The 21,483-nt window shown below is 38.3% G+C and overlaps 1 protein-coding gene across 8 annotated transcripts in view; it reads right to left on the bottom strand.

Annotated features, from left to right (window-relative positions):
- Window positions 1-21,483, bottom strand: part of AOPEP (aminopeptidase O (putative)) — a 405,018-nt gene that overhangs the window by 324,220 nt on the left and 59,315 nt on the right. For all 8 annotated transcript variants that reach the window (XM_054689497.1, XM_054689495.1, XM_054689499.1 and 5 more), the window contains exon 3: window positions 17,076-17,242. In XM_054689497.1, the coding sequence (XP_054545472.1) occupies window positions 17,076-17,242 (167 nt within the window). The remainder of the gene's footprint in view (window positions 1-17,075; window positions 17,243-21,483) is intronic.

Genomic DNA, 21,483 nt, shown 5'->3' with positions numbered 1-21,483 from the left:
AGCTCTATGTTTAGTAGGTCCAGAAATCTCCACACAGCTCTCCACAGTGGTTGGACCAGTTTGCACTCCCACCAACAGTGCAGAAGAGTTCCTTTTTCTCCACACCCTCGCCAGCATTTGTTGTTGCTAGTTTTTTTAATATGTGCCATTCTCACTGGTGTAAGATGGTATCTCATGGTAGTTTTGATTTGCATTTCCCTGATGGCAAGTGATGTTGAACATTTTTTCATATGCCTGTTGGCCATTTGCATTTCCTCTTCAGAGAAGTGTCTTTTTAGCTCTTCTGCCCATTTTTTGACTGGATTATTTTCTTTGTTGTTGTTGAGTCTCATCAGCTCTTTGCAGATTTTTGTGATCAGTCCTTTATCATTAGTGTTGGGTGCAAAAATGTTCTCCCAGTTGGTGGGGTTTCTCTTTGTTTTTGTTATTGTCTCTTTTGCTGTGCAGAAGCTCTTTAATTTGATGTAGTCCCAGCTGTTTATCTTTGCCTTCACTCTCACTGATTTGGGTGATGTGTCTGTAAAGATGTCTTTGATGTGCAAATCACGTAGTGTTTCACCTATATTTCCTTCTATATATTTTATGGTTTCAGGTCTTATGTCTAGTTCTTTAATCCATTTTGAGTTGATTTTTGTGTATGGTGTGAGGTAGTGGTCAAGCTTCATTCTTTTGCATGTAGCGACCCAGTTTTCCCAGCACCATTTATTGAACAAACTTTCTTTGCTCCAATGCATAGTCTTTGCTCCTTTGTCAAAGATTAGTTGACCATAAATCTGTGGGTTTATTTCTGGATTTTCTATTCGATTCCATTGGTCTGTATGTCTGTTCTTGTTCCAATACCATGCAGTTTTGATGATTATGGCTTTGTAGTATAGTTTGAAGTCTGGGAGTGTAATGCCTCCATTCCCTTCTTTTTTTTTCAGGAGAGCTTTGGCTATTCGGGGTTTTTTGTGATTCCATATGAATTTCATCAATAATTGTTCTATTTCTTTGAAGAATGACATTGAAATTGGAATAGCATTGAATCTGTATATTGTTTTTGGAAGAATGGCCATTTTAATAATGTTTATTCTTCCAATCCACGAGCAGGGGATGTCTCTCCATTTCTTTGTGTCTTCTTCTATTTCTTTTAACAGTGTTTTATAGTTTTCTTTGTATAGGTCCTTTACCTCTTTTGTTAGATTTATTCCCAAATATTTGATTTTTTTTGTTTCAATAACAAAAGGGATGGTTTTTTGATTTCTTCTTCTTCAGATTTATTGTTTGTGTATAGGAAGGCTACTGACTTTTGCGTGTTGATTTTGTATCCTGCCACTTTACTGAACTGATTGATGAGTTGAATTAGCTTTTCTGTGGAGTTTTTGGGGTTCTCTATGTATAATATCATATCGTCTGCAAATAGTGATAGTTTGACTTCTTCTTTTCCTATTTGGATTCCTTGGATGTCTTTCTCTTGTCTTATTGCCCTGGCTAGGACTTCCAGTATTATATTGAAAAGCAGTGGTGAGAGTGGACATCCTTGTCTTGTTCCAGATCTTAATGGAATTGCTTTCAGCTTTTCACCATTGAGAATGATACTGGCTGTTGGCTTGTCATAGATGGCCTTTATGATGTTGAGGTATGTTCCTTGTATCCCTAGAATTTCAAGGGCTTTTATCATGAATGGGTGTTGCACTTTGTCGAAAGCTTTCTCAGCATCTATTGATATTATCATATGATTTTTATATTTCTTTTTGTTGATGTGTTGGATAACGTTGATTGATTTTCGGATGTTAAACCATCCTTGTGCCCCTGGAATGAATCCTACTTGGTCGTGGTGAATTATCTTATGGATACATTGTTGGATTCTGATGGCTAAAATTTTATTGAGGATTTTTGCATCAGTGTTCATTAGGGAGATTGGCCTGTAGTTTTCCTTTTTTGTGTTGTCCTTGTTCGGTTTTGGTATTAGTGTAATGTTGGCTTTGTAGAATGTGTTTGGTATTGTCCCTTCCTTCTCAATTTTTTGGAAGAGTTTGTGAAGGATAGGCACTAATTCGTCTCTGAATGTTTGGTAGAATTCATTTGTAAATCCATCAGGTCCTGGGCTTTTGATTTTGGGGAGGTTTTTGATTACCATTTCAATTTCGCTAATTGTAATTGGTCTGTTTAGGTGTTCTATTTCTTCTTTATCTAGCTTTGGGTGATTGTAGAGTTGTAGGAATTTGTCCATCTCCTCTAGATTGTTAAACTTGTTTCCATATAACTGTTCATAGTAGTTACTGATTATTCTTTTGATTTCTGCTGTGTCCGTTGTGATTTCTCCTCTTTCATTGATGATCCTGTTTATTTGTGCTTTCTCCCTTTTTTCCTTTGTGAGCCTGGCTAGGGGTTTGTCTATTTTATTGATTTTTTCAAAGAACCAGCTTTTGGTTTCATTGATCTTTTGGATTGTTTTTTTAGTTTCAATTTCATTTATTTCTGCTTTGGTTTTTATTATTTCTTTTCTTCTACTGGTTTTGGGGTTTTTTTGTTGTTCTTTTTCTAGATCTTTGAGCTTCGAGATTAGGTTGTTTCTTTGAGTTCTTTCTTGTTTCTTGATGTGAGCTTCTATTGCTATATATTTTCCTCTTATTACTGCTTTTGCTGCATCCCATACATTTAGGATATTGGTGTCCTCCTTGTCGTTCAATTCAAAAAATTTTTTAATTTCTTCTTTGATCTCCTCATTAGTCCAGTGGTCTTCCAGTAGTGTGGTTTTTAATCTCCATGAGGTAGGAAAGTTCCTTGCCTTCTTTTTATGGTTTATTTCTAGTTTGATGCCTTCATGGTCAGAAAAGATGGTTGATATGATTTCAATCTTGGTGTATCTGTTGATGTTTGTCTTGTGCCCCAGTATGTGATCGATCCTGGAGAATGATCCGTGTGCGCTTGAGAAAAATGTGTACTCCGTTTTTTTGGGGTTTAGTGTTCTATAGATGTCTGTTAAGCCCAATTGCTCTAGGTCCTTATTTAGAGCTTTGGTTTCTTTACTTATTTTTTGTCTTGTTGATCTATCCATTGTTGATAGTGGTGTGTTGAAGTCTCCCACTACGTATGTGTTTTCTCTGATGTCTGTTTTCAGAGAGGACAACAGTTGTCTGATATATTTTGGTGCTCCTTCGTTTGGTGAGTATATGTTAATGAGTGTTATTTCTTCTTGAAGTATTGTCCCCTTGATCATAATGTAGTGACCATTGGGGTCTCTTTTTATCTTTTTGAGTTTGAAATCTGTTTTATCTGATATAAGTATAGCTGTTCCTGCTTTCTTTTTTGGTCCATTTGCTTGTAGGATTGTTTTCCATCCTTTAACTTTGAGCCTATTTTTATCTTTTGTAGCTAAATGTGTTTCCTGGAGACAGCAAAAGGTTGGGTTTTGTTTCTTAATCCAGGCTGCAACTCTGTGTCTTTTTATTGAAGAGTTTAGTCCATTTACATTTAGAGTTAATATTGATATGTTAACATCTGTATTTGCCATTGTGTTTGTCTTTCCTTTGATTTTATTTATTTATTCTTTTAATAACTTTTTTTTTTTTGGCCTTCTTTCATTGTTATTTGTCCCTCTGAGGTTCTGGCTTTAGGACTCCTTGTAGTATTTTTTGGAGTGGGGGTTTAGTTGCAATGAAATTCCGGAGTTTCTGTTTGTCTGGGAAGGTCCATATTCTTTCTTCAGAGAAGAAAGAGAGCTTTGCGGGATAGAGTATTCTTGGTTGGCATCTGTTTTCTTGGAGTCTGTTGACTATGTCCCTCCACTCTCTCCTTGCCCGTAGTGTTTCTTCGGAGAAGTCTGATGTCAGCCTGATTGGCTTTCCTTTGAATGTTATCTGTTTCTTCCCTCTTGTCAGCTTCATTATTTTTTCCTTGTCCTGGATTCTAGGGAGCTTTACTATTATGTGTCTTGCTGTATTTTTTCTTTCGTCGTGGAAGTTTGGTGTTCTTCTTGCTTCTTGTATATCAATTTTCAGCTCCTTCTTCACATTTGGGAAGTTCTCTTCAATTATCTCTTTGAATATTTTCTCTGTTCCTACTTCTCTCTCCTCTCCTTCTGGTATTCCTATAACTCTTATATTTCCTTTCCTCATGGAGTCAGATAGTTCCCGAAGTCTTTCTTCATTCTTTTTCCTTCGTACTTCTCTTTCCTTTTCTGTTTTGGTTCTTTTTATTTCTGTGTCTTCAAGAGCACTTATTCGTTCTTCCATTTCATCAATTCTGCTTTCATTGCTTTTCCCAGAATTCTTTAGTTCTTCCACTAATTCTTTGATCTCCTGCATTTCTTTTACTTCCCTCTTTAGGGACTCAATTTCATTCTTCTGATCGTTGATTATTTTTCCCTTATCATTGTTTTCCTTTATGACTTCTGTCATTTTTTTAATCATGGCAATTTTAAATTCTCTTTCTGGAAGGCTCAGAAGTTCTTCCAAGTTACTGTCATTGCAATCTGGGGGCTGGTTTTCTTTTTGTGGTGTGCTTTTTCTCTGGAGAGTTGCTAGGTTGCGTGTGGCTCTTCTCCTCCCTACTGTCTGTTTTCTAATTTGCCGTATGTGTTGGGACACTGTGTTGTTGGGACTGGCCGGCATCTTGGGTGGGCTTCTCTGCTCCCCTCTGGTTCCTCCAGGAGTCATCTGTCAGTTTCAAGCAGTCTTTATTGGAGAAAGGTCCCTGTCCTAAAATGCCGATGTGGGGACACACTCCCCTGTGCGCCTGGTCTGTCCCAGCGGTGGGTTCCTGTTCCCCCTCTGGGCTTGGACTGCAGGCCAGAGGGGGTCTGGCGTGGGCGAACTTCCCCTGCTCACCTCTGGCTCCTGAGGAAGCCTTGTGCAGTTAGTCTTTACTGAAGAAATGTCCCTGTTCTAAAATGGTGATGTGGGACACACTCCCTGCGCGTCCAGTCTCAGGCACACTCTTCTGCGCGCCTGGTCTGCCCCGGCTGTGGGTGCTCGCTCTCCCTGTGGGCTCAGACTACTTGTTCGGAAGGGGCCCGGTGTGGGCTAACTCCCCAGCTGGCCACTAGCTCCTTCAGGAGCCTGTGCTGGCTTCAAGTCGCTAGGTGGCGCCAGAGATCTCTCCTAGAGCCCTTGGGGAGCTGATTTTCCACCCCGTGGGACAGGGAGCAGAGCGGGGATGGTAGGGTACACCTCAACGGCTTTGGGGTGCTCTGTCTGCCTTGTGCCCCACCGTAGTGGGGAACCCACGCCCCTAATTTCGTGCCCCGGGTCTCAGTTCCAAAGCCCTCAGTTCTAGGACGCGGGCTGTAGCCCAGTTCAGTGGCGCGGGAATGGCGCCTTTTTCACCGCTCCCGTGCCTGGACGCCTGGTTCCTGCTCACTCAGGGAGGGACCTTCACCTCAGTGAGGACCTCCGCGCATCTCCCCGCAAGCCTAGGTCGTCTCCCAAGCCTAGGTCGCAGGCGCGGGTACCTGGGCAGCCGCGATCCAGGTCTGCACTTGCTTTTCAAGCGCACTGCCAAGCGCGCTGCTTTCCGGGCAAGCTTACCGGCAGCCAGGGCTGTGTGCGCGTCTCCTGGGGTCTTTGTTCTTCTCTAATGGCGCCCGGAGCCGTTCGCTCACCGCCGTGGCGAATCCTGCAGGGTTCGCCTCAGCTCCCGTTCACGGGGTGTGGTGGCTGCAATAGTTCCTTTCTGCTCACAGTCCCGCTTGCTGCCTCGTTTGTTCTTGTGGGCCGGGCCGTTTTGGTTTTGGTGGGAGAGTGCCGCCTCTGTGGGCGGGGGAGGGGAGCAAGGTTCTGCGCTTCCCTCCCTTCTAGTCCTCTTTTATGGCCACTTTCTTCTTTGGGTAGTTTGCTGGAGTCACCCGTTTATCTTCCGTGTCCCAGTTCTCACTGGGACCTGCCGCTTTTCCTCCCTATTAACTTTTTTTAATGGGAGATCTTACTCGCAGTGTCTCCTCTCTGCCATGTTGCTCCGCCCCCTGTTTTGTTTTGTTTTTAAAGATTTATTTGTTTGTTTATTTATTTATACAAGCACTGGGTACAGTCAGAAGCACGGGAGCGGGAGAGAATTCACCAGAGCCAGAGCGGGGAGCAGAGCAGGCAGAAGGACCGAAGCACACCGCTGAGGGGAGCAGCAGGCGCGGCAGGAGAGGTCTGTTGCGCCATGTGGGACCCTCGCTGGGGGCCGGGGATCGAATGGGTGCTGCAGAGGCTGCATGCAGGCAGCTTCACAGCCTAGCACTCAATCACTGCACCACCAGGGGAGACCCTGAAGTATGTTTCTTTTATACTTATTTGCTGGAGGGTTTTTATCATAAATAGGCATTGAATCATGTCAAAAAAGTATTTTTCTGCCCTTACTGAGATGACCTTGCTTTTAATCCTGCCTTTTTTGATGTTGCATATCACATTAATTGATTTGTGTATGTTGAACCATCCTTGTATCCCTGGAAATATCCTACTTGATCATGGTGTACGATTCTTTGAATATTGTTAAATTCTAGTGTTTTGTTGAGGTTTTTTGGATTTATGTTAATCAGAGATAGTAAACTATACTTTTCTTGTGGTGCCCATATCTGGTTTTAGAACCAGGTTAATGTTGATGTCATAAAGTGGGTTTCAAAGTCTTTCCCTCTTTTTCAATTTTTTGGAATGGTTTGATGATGACTGGTATTAACTCATCTTTGAAAATGTGGTAGAATTTACTAGCAAAGCAATCTGGTCCTGGGATTTTGCTTCTTGGGAGGCTTTTGACTACTGTTTCAATTTCCTTATGGTAAACAGTCTGTTCAGATTTTCTATTCCTCATTTGGTCTTAGAACGCTGTATGTTTCTAAGAATTTATCCTTATATTGTAGATTATTACAATTTATTGCCATATAAATATTCTTAATACTTTCTTGTGATCCTTTGTATTTCTTTTGTTTCTATTTTATTTAAATTTTCTTTTCTTTGTGAGTCTGGTAAAAATGTTTGTCTATTTTGTTTATCTTTTCAAAGAACCAGTTTTTGCTTTCATTGCTCATTTGTATTATCTCTTTGATCTCTATTTTGTTTATTTCTGCCCTAATTTTTTTAAGTCCTTCCTATTCTCTTTTTATACTATTAAGTACACAATTTGATTTTCTAAAGTAGGGCTGTATTGCTACAATTTTCCTTTTAGTACTGCTTTGGCTGCATCTCACAGGTCTGGTAATATGTATCTTTATTTTCATTTCTCTACAGGTGTATTTTTCAATTCTTCCTTGATTTACTCATTGACCCAACAGATGTTCAGCAACATGTTATTTAATCTCCAGGTATTTGTGATTTTTCCCTCTTTATTCTTTCTATTGATTTCTAGTTTTGTGTCAGTGTGCTCAAAAAAGACTTGTTATGATTTCAATATTCATAAATTTATAGGTACTGTTTTATGTTCTAATATATGTTTTCCCCTTGAGAGTGTTCCATGTGCACTTGTGAAGAATGTGCATTTTTCTGTTTTCAGGTGGAATGCTATTTAAATATCTATTAAGTACATCTAATCTAAATTGTCTTAAGAGCATTGTTTTCTTCTTAATTTCTGTCTGGGTGAACTATTGATGTAAGTGGAAATAGACCATTTTTCAAATCATAACAGGCAGTTTAAAATTTGTTTTTGAAAATACCTGTAACTAGAGAGTGTTAGAACAATTTTCTTAATTCTTTACAATCACCACTCTAGAATATTGTCCTTTGAATATTTTTGAAGATTCTATCTTCCTAGAGAGAAAATGAAAAAAGGCAGCACATAATGGAGTAGTCAGTTCCCTTCTCCTAGGGGGAGAAAGAACATTTTATGCTAAACTTATGAAAAACTTTGAGAAAAATCATGTCTATACAAAGGAAAAACGTTTAAGAATAAAATTTAAGATACTATAGTCATTTTTACACAGCAATCATGCCCAGACATAGTAAATTAATTACAAAATTAATAGAATGACATCCTATACTTAAGGGAGCCTTGGATAAAAAGGCAGTCACAACATACTCAATCCATAGAAGCAAAAGCAGACAATTTATCTTGTAAAATTCAGCATCTCATAGAATTTCTTGTATTAAAAAAGCTATTGTTTTCACTTCAATTAAAACACACACTTAAACTCTGTTAAAATGTCTATCTTTTAAACTTTTATATGTTAAAAAGACAGCATGACACATTCAGAAATATACAATTGTTACATGCTTTTCTTTAATATATACCATTTCTTTACTCAATTCTTCTGTGGTCCTTGCTTTTTCCCATCTCAAGATTGTTTTCTTCTCCAGTCACTATTCTTACTTTCAATTCTTCCAAACAATTTCATTATTTGGGACATCTCTATATAAAAAATTAAAGGTGACTGGCAACACATGTAGGAAAATGTATATATATATGTAACTATGTATTTTATAAGAGTATTGCCAATACATTTATAAAGCTATAGAAATATGCTTTTTCTCTTAGCTTTCTTCTCTAGTGCTTGAGTCTTTCAGCAAACCCAGCTGTTTTTCTTTCATTAATTTTTAGATGCCGAGTCTACATGTATTGCTTTTATGAGCTAATTTCACCCTCTTGAATACCAGTGGCATGACTGTCTTTCGTTAGTTCTTCTCTGCTATTGCTCAAGGGTGGGAACTGGCACCAGAACAAAGAGACAGTAAGACGCCCCGGGCTGGTATGCACCGGCACTGCCTAACCAGTGCCATGTGCCAGGTCATGCCACTACTTTTCAAACACTGATGCCACCCAGCAAAGCTTCAGGTTTCCTTCTCCACAACATGGAACCGCCTAAGGCACTGGAGGCCCAAGAGAGAATGACCTTGAAGATCTTTTTTGTGAATCAGGTAAAAGAGCGCCACCTACTGAACCTGGAACACAAGTGCCGCCATAAGTTTTGAGGGTTTTCCCTCCTGGCTAATGAATACTTTCTTCAGTTTGCCATTCTGTGTTCAACTGAAAGCCAACTTTTCTTTCCTCTTGATGCCTCAAAATGAGCAATACTATTTAGACTGCTCCCACGGTGTATAGCCAGGAATTACATATAAGGAAATGCTAAATTAAAAGACATGTAGGTAAACAAAACAAACAAACAAATAAATAAATAAAAACATGCCTCTATAAAAAAAAAAAAAAAAAAAAAAAGACATGTAGGATGGTTATGATTAATGTTTTCCCCACAAAGAGAGAAGGCAAAGTAATTCTTAGTTGCCATTCTAATCTATGGACACAGTTAACATAATTCCCCTTAAACTTATGTGCAGAATTAGTCAGTAAACTGGACACCAAATCACAGTGCTTCAGTTGTGAGAAAATTCATGAATTTTAAGACAAAAATCCACAGCAACAGAATTGGTACACACATGCCTGCAGGAATCATTATCCAAAAGAAATCATGATGACCTCCCTATATGCCAAGTAGGTAAGTACTGTTTCTAGGAGGGCAAGCAAGAACTAGTCAAAAGTAAATCACCAAAGTAGGGGGGGAGGAGGAGGATGAGTTGACAGAGATTCGAACGTGCAGGCATTATGTGAAACCTTGTGAATGATGTAACAGAGCAGAACATGGTCCTTAATCACCAGAACTTTCTAAAGAGAAAAAAAAAAAAATGCATTCACTTTGTTCTCCTGCCCCTTGAAACACATGTATATGTACTATCCCAGAATAAAGTTTCCTCAGTTCCAGAAACAAGGAGTTTTCTCTACTTTGTATTCTCTCTTTGTGGGGAAAACACTTAATCATAACCATTCCTAAATGTTTTTTAATTTTCCATTTCCTTCTATGTAATTCCCGTCTACACACTGTGGGAGCAGTCTAAATAGTATTGCTCATTTTGAGGCATCAAGAGGGAAGAAAAGTTGGCTTTCAATTGCATACAGGAGGGTCTGGATTCTGAAATCTTGGCTTTTTCCTGGAATTTCCCACACAAAATCAAGAGAGAGAATGTCAGAGAGCTGGTCTATTGGACAGGCCAGAGAGTAGCATTTTGTCCAGGATGAAGTAATGTCTACAGTCTCATACTTTTTCACAGAAAAATGAAATCAGATCCTATGCAAGGGCACATATAATTTTTAACACCTTTCACGTGCTCATGTTTTTCTCCTACATTTGGAAGGAGCTTAAATTAGGCCATCTCATTCATCCTGAGGTTTCTCATAAAAATACAAGTGGAATGTTTTATTTTTCTAGGAATTAGAAATACAATATTCTGTAAAAAACAACAAAAAAGTCCAAACATGGGGAAATAAGGATACACTATACCAGTTTTTGTCCTTTTAAAATTGTGAAGAAGTATACACTTTAATCAGAAACATAGCTAAAGAAATGATTTTAAATCATTTTTGTCACTATCAGTGGTGACAAAATGCTTCTTCCATGAACATATTACTCCGTCTGATCATAAAGAACACAGTTATTCAACAAATGGGTATTGACAACTATTATATACAAAGGACTGTATTGGGCACTGAGTCTCTGTACTTAACAGGATAGCTACATTCTGGCAGGAGATACAGGCTGACAATAACACACAGGCTAACATTTCTGTCTACCCAAATGACATTATGCTGGGGAAATTAAATAATAAAGGAGTCAAAAAAGTCAATCAAAATCTATAACTTTGGCTTAGCCTTCATAAGAAAGGTTAGTGACTCCTCAGCTAATAAAATACTTATGGTTGTCATCACCCTACAACATGAACCACTAGCCTTCCTTTAAAGAATTATTTCTTTCACATAGCTGGAACCAGTGGTCCATCTTTTGATTTCTTCCCCCTGCTCAAGGGTTGCATTTCTGTAACTGTTATCTGCCTCATTACCTTGTGCCGCTACCAGGTGTTTTGCTTCTTTCAGAGAATCAGCTGGTGCCTGGCAAATGTGCTAACCAGGTTGATGTGTTGCTGTGATGGAAACTATGACTTGTGGGTTGGATTTTGCAGTTCATGTTTTCAGGGATAACTCATTGTCTCAAAGAGTGCTATGTATAGCAGACTGGAGGTCTAGGACACCAATCTACCAGTCCAGAGACAAAAGGTGGAAAGACAGTGGTATCCTTTTTCTCCAAGGAGTATGAAGACATTTATAGATATTGCTCCATTCTGGGTTTTACAGCCATTTCAGGTCTGACTCTTTGCTAGCTCTTTTCTCATAGACCCCACCTGTGGGCTGCCCTCAGCCTGAGTTCCTAAATTCTTTTCTGTGATGTTATGTAAGGTATAAATGGCTTGAACATAGGCAAATTCCAATAAGTACCTACTTTATCATAACTCTGCCCTGACTCAGTAATTCTAAAAAAAGACAGATGGAAGAAAAGTAGTGAAAAACCAGAGTATCACATGGCTGATGGTAGAACAGCACAATACAAAAGAAACTTCGTGGAACTGTTGGCATCACATTCATATTGTTAGGGCAATCTCATTTTAGCAATGTATTATTCTTTACATTAAATTTAAAGTCATTCATTTGAATTTTATTGATTTAGTAATATGGTCTGTGTTTTAGATTTTAACTTTGTAAATGTTTAAGAGTTATAGGCATATACATTTACCTCATCTTGCTTTTATATCTTTTAAAATATCACTTTCTACATGAGAATCATGAGATATTTTCCCCTGCTTAAAACAAAAATTAGGTTCAAGTTTAAGAACCCTGAGAACACAAGCCTTTAAATCTGAACTTCAGGGCCACATCACGAATAAGAAAGTAATGTTGGCTTGGTAAGATATGGAAAGAGTTGTGGTAACTGGGGAGGTATAGTTATCAAAAGTTAACTGCTATGGGCAGAAATGGACTGTACTCCTAGAGGAGTACAGGTATTGGTGCATGCTTCAGATGGCAGAGTTTTACAAACCCAATCAATTCAGCATGGGAGTAGGGAGGGTAGAAAAAAGATCCTATGTGAGTTCAGCAGAGCTTCACTAGACAATCATCAACAAGACACTTATGCCCTGGATAGTGTGGTGGGCTTCAGTAACTGCTAATCTGTTGAACCAAGAAGGGTATGGGGGTTGGAAAATAAACAAGTGGGCAGTGAATGGAGCAAAGGGAAATCAACAGACTTTATCCTATAGCCACAAGAAGAAAAATACAGAAGTAAAAAGGTAAAAAAAAAAAAAAACAAAACACTGTTCTAGGCACTCAGAGGAAGAACAAGTTTTGGAAATCAATTACTACTTAAACCAAACTAGTTTAGGAAACTGGCATTTCCATAATAATCAAAAATGCATGGTTTTGGAACAAGAACAGACACATGGAACAATGGAACTGAACAGAAAATCCAGAAATAAACCCACAGATTTACAGTCAACTAATCTTTGACAAAGGAGCAAAGAATATGCAGTGGAACAAAGAAAGTTTGTTCAATAAATGGTGCTGGGAAAACTGGGTCGCTACAAGCAAAAGAATGAAGCTTGACAAACTACCTCACATCATGCACAAAAACCAACTCAAAATGGATTAAAGAACTAGACATAAGACCTGAAACCATAAAATATATAAAAGGAAATATATGTGAAACACAACATGACATACACCTCAGTAACATCTTTAAAGACTCATCACCCAAAGCAATGATAGCAAAGGCAAAGATAAACAACTGGGACTACATCAAATTAAAGAGCTTCTGTACAGCAAAAGAGACAGTAACCAAAACGTCTAGACACCCCACCAACTGGGAGAAAATTTTTGCATGCTAACAGTAATGATAAAGGACTGATCACAAAAATCTACAAAGAGCTGAACAGTCTCAATAAAAACAAAGTAAATACTCCAGTCAAAAAATGGGCAGAAGAGCTAAAAAGACACTTCTCCAAAGAGGAAATGCGAATGGCCAACAGGCATATGAAAAAATGTCCACCATCACTTGTAATCAGGGAAATGCAAATCAAAACTACAATGAGATACCATATTACACCAGTGAGAATGGCACATATTAAAAAAACTAGCAACAACAAATGCTGGCAAGGATGTGGAGAAAAAGGAACTCTATTGCAGAGCTGGTAGGAGTGCAAACTGGTCCAACCACTATGGAAAGCTTAGAGATTCCTCAGCCTGCTAAAGATGGAGCTTCCATATGATCCAGCAATTCCACTCCTAGGTATTTACCCAAAGGACACAGAAACATTAATTCAAAAGGGCACCTGCACCCCTATGTTTATAGCAGTGCTATTTACAATAGCTAAGCTATGGAAACAACCCAAATACCCAAAAATGGATGACTGGATCAAGATGTGATATGTATACACAATGGAATATTCTCAGCAATCAAAAAAGATAAACTCGGGCCTCCCTGGTGGCGCAGCAGTTGAGCGCTGGGCTGCAAAGCTGCCTGCAGCCTCTGCAGCGCCGGTTCGATCCAGGGTCGCCGGTGAGGGTCCCACATGGTGCGCAGATCTCTCCTGTCGTGCCCGCTGCTCCCCTCAGCAGTGTATTTCGTCATTCTGCCTGTTCTGCTCCCTGCTCTGGCTCTGGTGAATTCTCTCACCCTCCCGTGCTTCTGACTGTACCCAGTGCTTGTATAAATAAATAAAAAAAAAATCTTAAAAAAAAAAAAAGATAAACTCATGCAACTTGCAGTCACATGGATGGAGCTGAAAGTGTTCATGCTCAGTGAAATAAGCCAGAAAGAAGAAGAAAAATACTGGATGGTCTCACTCATAGCAGGGATTTAGAAGTTGACTGCAAATAAGAGCCCCTAAATAAGGGACCAGGAAAAAGACTAATTATAATAAAGTAAAAATCAAAATCAACAAGCAACTATAAACCAGAGACACATTACCACTACAGGAGAAGGGGTGTAGGAGGTATTACAGTCAAAATAAGGGGGGGGTGTGGGAATTGTATGGGGACTATAACCAAGATGAAAATGCATACGTTGTGCAAAAATGAAAAAATGATGTAAATAATAAAGAAAAGAAAAGAAACTGGCATTCCCATTATGATACAAGAAGATTATTATCACTTCTGTACAAAAAGTAGTAAAAATCCATAAGATGACAGCAGGTTGAAAGAGTGTAACAGGGTGAAACAGAGACAAAGTGACAGATAGTGATAAGAGTTTCAAGGAAACAAATACCATGACTATTTAAATCTGTAATAGAATTGCTAAACAATACTAGTATCGGGTCTCCCTGGAGGCCTAGGGGTTAAGTCTCACTACTACTGCTTGAGTTCAACCCTGGCCAGGGAGCTAACCCACGTGGCACAGCAGACCTCTCCTGACTCACCTGCTGCTCCCCTCAGCAGTGTATTTCAGTCAGTCTGCCTGTTCTGTTCCCTACTCTGTCTCTGGTGAATCTTCTCACCCTCCACACCTCTGGCCTGTACCCCAGTTCTTGTATGCATAAATAAATAAATCTTAAAAAAATAAATAAAAGAGGTAAATCTAATCTACAGATAGGGAGATTAGCTCAGTGGTTGATCTGGAATGGAATAAGGGAAAAACAGTAAAGACAGGAGGGAATTTCTATGATAATGGAATGGCCTAGATCTTCAAAGAGGTGGTATACTTGTCAAAGCCCACTGAAACAGTCTTAAAGCATGTGCATTTTGTTATATGTAAATTTTGAATAAAGTTGATTTTTATAAAAAGGTATCTATAACTAGCTGCATTCTAAAAAGTCTGAATTGCATACCTTAAGGAAAATTCTACGAATTTCTGGGAAGGAAAATCAGACTACTTCCAAAGAGTAAAAAAAAATTGTTATCAGATTTCTCCTCAGAAATACTAAGGATGATAATGAAAATTTGTTTACAGTTATTTTGGAGGGAAAAGAAGCCCTAAGATTTTTATGTCTAGACAATAACTGTTTATAAGTTATATAACAAAAAAAAAAAAAAAAAACCCACAACCTAAATATGGGAGGACTCCGAAAATAATACCACACACCCACCCTTATGGAAAAAAAATGAAACTATTTTCTAGCTGATAGAGATGATTCACACTTAAGAAGTGAAGAATAAAGAAAATCTAAATACTTATTGCAAAAATTACATGAAACTGTTTGACATTTGTCAAACAATAACTGTTATTCCTAGACACAAAACAAAACATATATATATAAAGGCAGTAACAGTCCCAAACCTCAAATTACATTAATTAAAACAGGGGGGTGGGGATGACAGAAGATGACAGTAGGTAGTAAATGCTACCATTAAATTAATCATTATTAGATGTAGAGTGAACTTGAGAGCTATTGTGTAACTAAATTGTCAAATATTCACTCATAAAAATAATGAGGACATACTTCATGTTCAGATACAAAATTATCTAGAAGATTAATTTATTCTAAAGTAGAAGTATAATACAAAAAATATATATAGCATGCTATGATTACTGTAACAAAGGAAATTGGTGACCTTGGCTGCCTTGTATGAGAGTAGTTGGGAATTAGCAGTAAAAAGGAGACTTTATTGCAGTTTTTTCTCCTTTGTTTATTTGTAAATAAATCATATAAAGGTAACCTATTTTAAAGATATCGGAATTTTAAATGCTTTTATAATCAAGTAAATACTCATTGCAGAATCTATTGCACATCTAAATATAATATATGATAAAGGAAATATCACAAATCAGAAAAACAATAAATGATCTTGGAAGAAATGGTTTCTGATATTAAAAAAAAAACAAAAAAACTCTAGTACTTATTTCACAGCACTGACCATAATAAACTACAAACAGATTAAAGAGTTAAATTATAAAATTTAAACTAAAAATTAAATTAAAACATTGGAATAAAACAGGTGGATCCCAGAGCAAAAGACGTTCCAAAAGAAATCTGATGTACTTGATTACATTAAAATGAAGATTTCCTGTCAGGAACATTAAATACAAGGCATACTTAAAACTTAAAAAATACTTCTTACAAAGACAAAATTAATTCTTTATTTTTTTTAAAAAACAATCAATTAAAAGACAAATCAAGCCTTTGAAAAACCTCACTAAGACCTCAGTATAAAAATGGGCAAAGGAAACGGATAGAAATGAAATGAAAATGTTTAAGAAACATGCAGACCATCTGAAATCTCATTGGTAATCAGAACATTCGAAACTGAAACGAGATCTTCCCTTGCCTATCAGATGGGAAACAGGTATCCTCATAACAACCTGGGATATGTACCAACAGCCTTAAAAATGTGCAAAATTTTAGACTGAATAATTCTAGTTTTATATAAAACTCAAGAATTTAATGCAACTTTACCACTAGTAGGGAAAAAAAACTCTAGAAACAAAAAGATCTAGCAATATGGATATGTTAGTAATGTTATATGAACATATTCATACAACAAAATATTATGAAGGATTTAAAATACTATTTTTGAAAAACAATAGATAAATGGAAAAGAAATATAAAATTATTAAGTGCTATATGACAATTTTAAGACAACATTTTCTATACATACACATTTTAAATACTGGAGGGAAATGCAACAAAATGTAAGCAACCATTTTCTTTAAAATTATTTAGTCTTATTACTTTTATTTTTCTATTTTAGTTCCTATAAGTATGTAGCACAGGCATCATACTTTAGATGAAGAAATGTTATAATTACCAAAATTTTACCTGGCATCAACATGCTGGGGATTGAAATGAAAAAATTAATTATCCTAACAAAAAACTGTGATAGTACTTTTGTACTTGCCTTCCCTTTTTCTTTTGGTTCAGAACTTCATGGGCTAAAAGAACAGATGCTTTAGCAGAACAACTCCAGTGGTTGGCCAAAAGGAGCATTATCACTCAGTGTAATGAATGATCTTGTACAGGCTCTGGGACTGAACCATAGACACCTCAGAGGCTTCCATGACATACTAGTCTGCCCAGAAAGTCTTTACTCAAGACCACCCACTTATGGCCCACAAGCTACCAGGTGAAAGTAACTGCTGAAATAATAGAGGAATTGATAACTCTGGCATGAAGAATCCACATCCCCTGCCCAGGATCCCAGGTGCCCCTCCCCATTCCCTGCTGTTTTCTCTGGCACGATATATTACAGCATGTTCATTCCAACCCAACTAATAAAGGAGCTTTTTAAAGTTGAGAAAAACAGGGCGTATTGGGTTCCTGGGTCCAGCATGTGTGCAATACATAAAGCAGCACAGACCACATGTACGGTACCTTCCCGAAGCTGTGTTGGCTTGGCAGAATTTTCCCCACTCATTAAAACAACAAAAGATGCAGCTGCTCGAACTGTAGCTTGCCATGTTGACATGGCAACGGGTGGCTCCTGGCACGGAAAAAGGGCCCTGTTGTTTATGGGCGATCCCATAGTATAAACACATGGCCTATAGAAGAAAGACAAAGAAATAAAGGAGGAGAATCTTTAAAATGAGTTGTCACTTTTCTCACCACCATGGTAGTAAAGGTTAAGTTGAGCTTTCAAAGACAAAACATTTGAGGCTTTGTAGTTGACTGGTTTCAAAGCATTCTGAACTAAAGCTGCCAAACGTTGGCTATGTGAATAGTCGAGTGGTAATTTCTCCCAAATGAATTACTTAAATATGTAAAGAGAGTTGTTTTCTTTTAAAGGGAAAATATTTTTTGGATAAAGGTTTTTAAACCAGCCTGCCAAGTTAAAATTTATATTACCCTTACCCCTCCCCTTACACCCTTTTGCCTTCAAAAGAAAAATGTTTTAGAGATATTCTTACAAACCTTTTGGAAAATATTCTGGAAAAGAAAATATGTTTGGAGATCACTGAGATATTAATGCTTGGAAAAACAAGCTGGTGGTCTCAAATCCAGTGCTGGCAGACAGACACCCCAATCTTGGAAACCACCATCTCAAATGGAACCCTTGTGGGAATCCTTGTGTGTAGGCCAAAAACAGGGTTGGCATATAAACAGGACTATAGGTCACAACAACCAGCTTGTGATGGGAAGGCCAAGGGCAGAGTCATTACCAAAATGAGGGTGGAAACCAACGGCATGACATTGGGGCTCGTTCTACTAATTAAAAAATACGAACCCACCTATACCAAGAACAGTGTCTTCCATGATTAAGTCATGGTTTACATAAATGGAGATCTACAAGACCAAAGTAATCCATTCTTTTGACACTACCACAGAAGGCACAAGACTAACCCTTATGAAAATGTGTCTACCTTTTGCATTTCAGGAGTTAGGACAAATATGTAGTTTTCATCAGCTTTACTAACAACACTAGGATTGAACACTAGGATTTATTGTATTCCTACAAAGTGCACGAACGCACTGGCCCCACTCTGTGAGTCAGGGTCCAGTAAGGAAAAGAGAAACTAGTCTAGGTCTTAACAACCAGATAATTTAATACATGGAACTGGTTAAATAAGTGAGAAGAACTGAAAACCCAAGCAAGAGAGATCAAGGCAACTCAGAGTGTAGTTACAACAGTGAGTAAACTGACTTCTTGGGTTGGAAAAGCTGGTGTTGCTGGATGTTCTAGGGTTAGTGGCTGCATCATTTGGCAGAAGCCTGAGTCACAAATGGGAGCTGTCTCATGAATGCTGGGACCACAGAGAAGACCCCGTCACTGCTGCTGATGCTAAAGCAAGCAGGAAGTGGGGAAGAATAACTTGTTTTCACCAACTCTTCCTTTCAAAAATTCCACCAGTGCCCTCCCCTCCCCCACTATTGCCAAACCTAGTAGGAAGCTAGAAGACAAAGGAGCCTGGACAATGAGTTTTCTTGTCATTCAGAGAAGATCACAATAAGAGAAAAAATTGGACCTGCGAGCATATAGGCAGTTGCAGTCTGCCTATCCTAGAAATGTACCTGCCATTATAACTCGCAGGTTCAATTTGGCATAGGGAAAAAAGATGAGAAATTCAGAAGACTTTAGACTTTACCACCTGGGATGCCAACTTACTCCGTTACTGTGGACAGTAACTTGACCTCTCTGAGTAAAATGGGGATGGGGACGGGCAGGTGATTCTAAATTGTCTGCTGTAGAATATAATTGTATGATTCTGTATTTCAAGTTAATGATATTAGAACAAAGATAAGATTTTATGGAAGACTCAGAATCTCTTATCAATTTCAATGAAAGGGATTCCCACTCTGGGCCCTTGAGCCCTTACTGAATAGACTTAACTTCAGTTAACTGTCCAGCCTCAGGCTGTTTAAGAATCTAATGAGGAAATGTCCAAAATAGATGACTGGATCAAAGAGATGTGTACAATGGAATACTATTCAGCAATTAAAAAAGATAAGCTAATGCTATTCACAGCAACATGGATGGAGCTACAAGGGATTATGCTCAGTAAAATAAGTCAGAAGGAAAAAGAAAAATAATAGATGGTTTCACTTATAGGAGGAATATATGGGAATGATACACGAGATCAAGGAAAAAATAGTAACAATAAGAAAACAACAAAATAAAAATAAACAGACAACTATATAAATCAGAGACATTCTGTAGGGGAGGGGGGAGGGAAAGGAATCAAAACAAGGGTGGGAAGAGCACAAGGGACTATGGTGATGGTGCACAGGTGAATTGGTGGTTGGAATTTTATGGGGATTATACCTGAGGAAAGAAAGCAAATATTGTTAAAAAATAATAATAATAAAATAATAAAAAAAGAATCTTATGAGGAAGCCTCTAGAGCTCACCTCCTTCTAGATGGGGCTGGGGGTGGGGGATGCATGAGGAGGGAGGGATGCTGGTTTTGATATTTTTCCCCAAAGCCCAAATTAGAGAAGGCTCCAAGAAAGAAAAAGTAAGTATCATTACTGAGGTGTATGTCATATAGTGTTTTGCCTATATTACCTTCTATATAGTTTATGATTTCAGTTCTTATGTCTAGTTCTTTAACCCATTTTGAGTTGGTTTTTGTGCATGGTGTGAGGTAGTAGTCAAGCTTCATTCCTTTGCATGTAGCAGCCCAGTTTACCCAGCACCATTTATTGAACAAACTTTCTTTGCTCCATTGCATATTCCTTTTTAAAAACAAATTATATTTTATATAATTCTTATATCATTTTTTCATTTTTGCACAATGTATGCATTTTCATTTGGTTATATTCCCCATACAATTGCACCCTCCCCCCTTATTTTGACCCTAGTCCTTCCTCTCCCACCCTCTCCCCCATAGTGTGTCTCTGGTTTATAATTGCTTGTTGATTTTGATTTTTACTTTGTATTAATTAGTCTTTTTCCTGGTCCCTTATTTAGGTTTTCTAAATTCCTGCTATGAGTGAGACCATCCTGTATTTTTCTTTTTCTTTCTGACTTATTTCGCTGGCCATGATCCCTTCCAGCTCCATCCATGTTGCTGCAAACTGCATGTGTTTATCTTTTTTGATTGCTGAGTAATATTCCATGGTGTATATGTACCACAGCTTCTTGATCCAGTCATCTATTTTTGGGCATTTGGGTTGTTTCCATAGCTTAGCTATTGTAAATAGTGCTGCAATAAACATAGGGATGCAGGTGTCATTTGGAATTAATGTTTCTGCGTCATTTGGGTAAATACATAGGAGTGGAATTGCTGGATCATGTGGAAGCTCTATCTTTAGTAGGTCAAGAAAGCTCCATTTCATATTCTTTGCTCCTTTGTCAAAGACTAGCTGACCGTAAATCTATGGGTTTATTTCTGGGTTTTCTGTTTGGTTCCATTGGTATGTGTGTCTGTTCTTGTTCCAATACACCTCAGTAACATATTTAAAGACACATCACCCAAAACAATGATAGTGAAGGAAAGCATAAACAGCTGGGACTACATCAAATTAAAGAGCTTCTGTATAGCAAAAGAGACAATAACCACTGATTGGGAGAAAATTTTTGCACACAATACTAATGATAAGGGACTGATGACAAAAATCTACAAATTGCTGACAAAACTCAACAAAAACAAAGTAAATAACCCAGTCAAGAAATGGGCAGAAGGGCCTCCCAGGTGGCGCAGCAGATGAGCGCTGGGCTGCGAAGCTGCCCTCAGCCTCTGCATCGCCGGTTCAATCCCTGGCCGCCAGCGAGGGTCCCACATGGTGCAGCAGACCTCTCCTGCCGCGCCCGGTGGTCCCCTCAGCAGTGTACCTCAGTCCTTCTGCCTGTTCTGTTCCCTGCTCTGCCTCTGGTGAATTCTCTCATCCTCCCACACTTCTGACTGTACCCAGTGCTTGTATAAATAAATAAATAAATCTTTAAAAAAAAAAAAAGGGCAGAAGAGCTAAAAAAAAAAAAAAATACTTCTCCGAAGAGGAAATGCAAATGGCCAACAGGCATATGAAAAAATGTTCAACATCACTTGTAATCAGGGAAATGCAAATCAAAACCACAATGAGATACTACCTTACACCAGTGAGAATGGCACATATTAGAAAAACTAGCAACAACAAGTGTTGGTGAGGGTGTGGAGAAAAAGGAACTTTATTACACTGCTGGTGGGAGTGCAAATTGGTGCAACTGCTATATATAGAAAGCTGTGTGGAGCTTCCTCAGTCTGCTAAAAATGGTGCTTCCATATGACCCAGCAACTCCACTCCTAGGTATCTACCCAAAGGACAAAAAAAAATTAATTCAAAAGGACACCTGCACCCCTATGTC

This window comes from Talpa occidentalis, unplaced genomic scaffold (genome assembly GCF_014898055.3).
Source record: "Talpa occidentalis isolate TD23 unplaced genomic scaffold, MPIMG_talOcc4v2.1 talOcc4.7, whole genome shotgun sequence".
NCBI lineage: Eukaryota > Metazoa > Chordata > Mammalia > Eulipotyphla > Talpidae > Talpa > Talpa occidentalis.
Note: the sequence above shows the minus strand (reverse complement) of the source record. Positions and strands in the feature narration are given on the sequence as shown.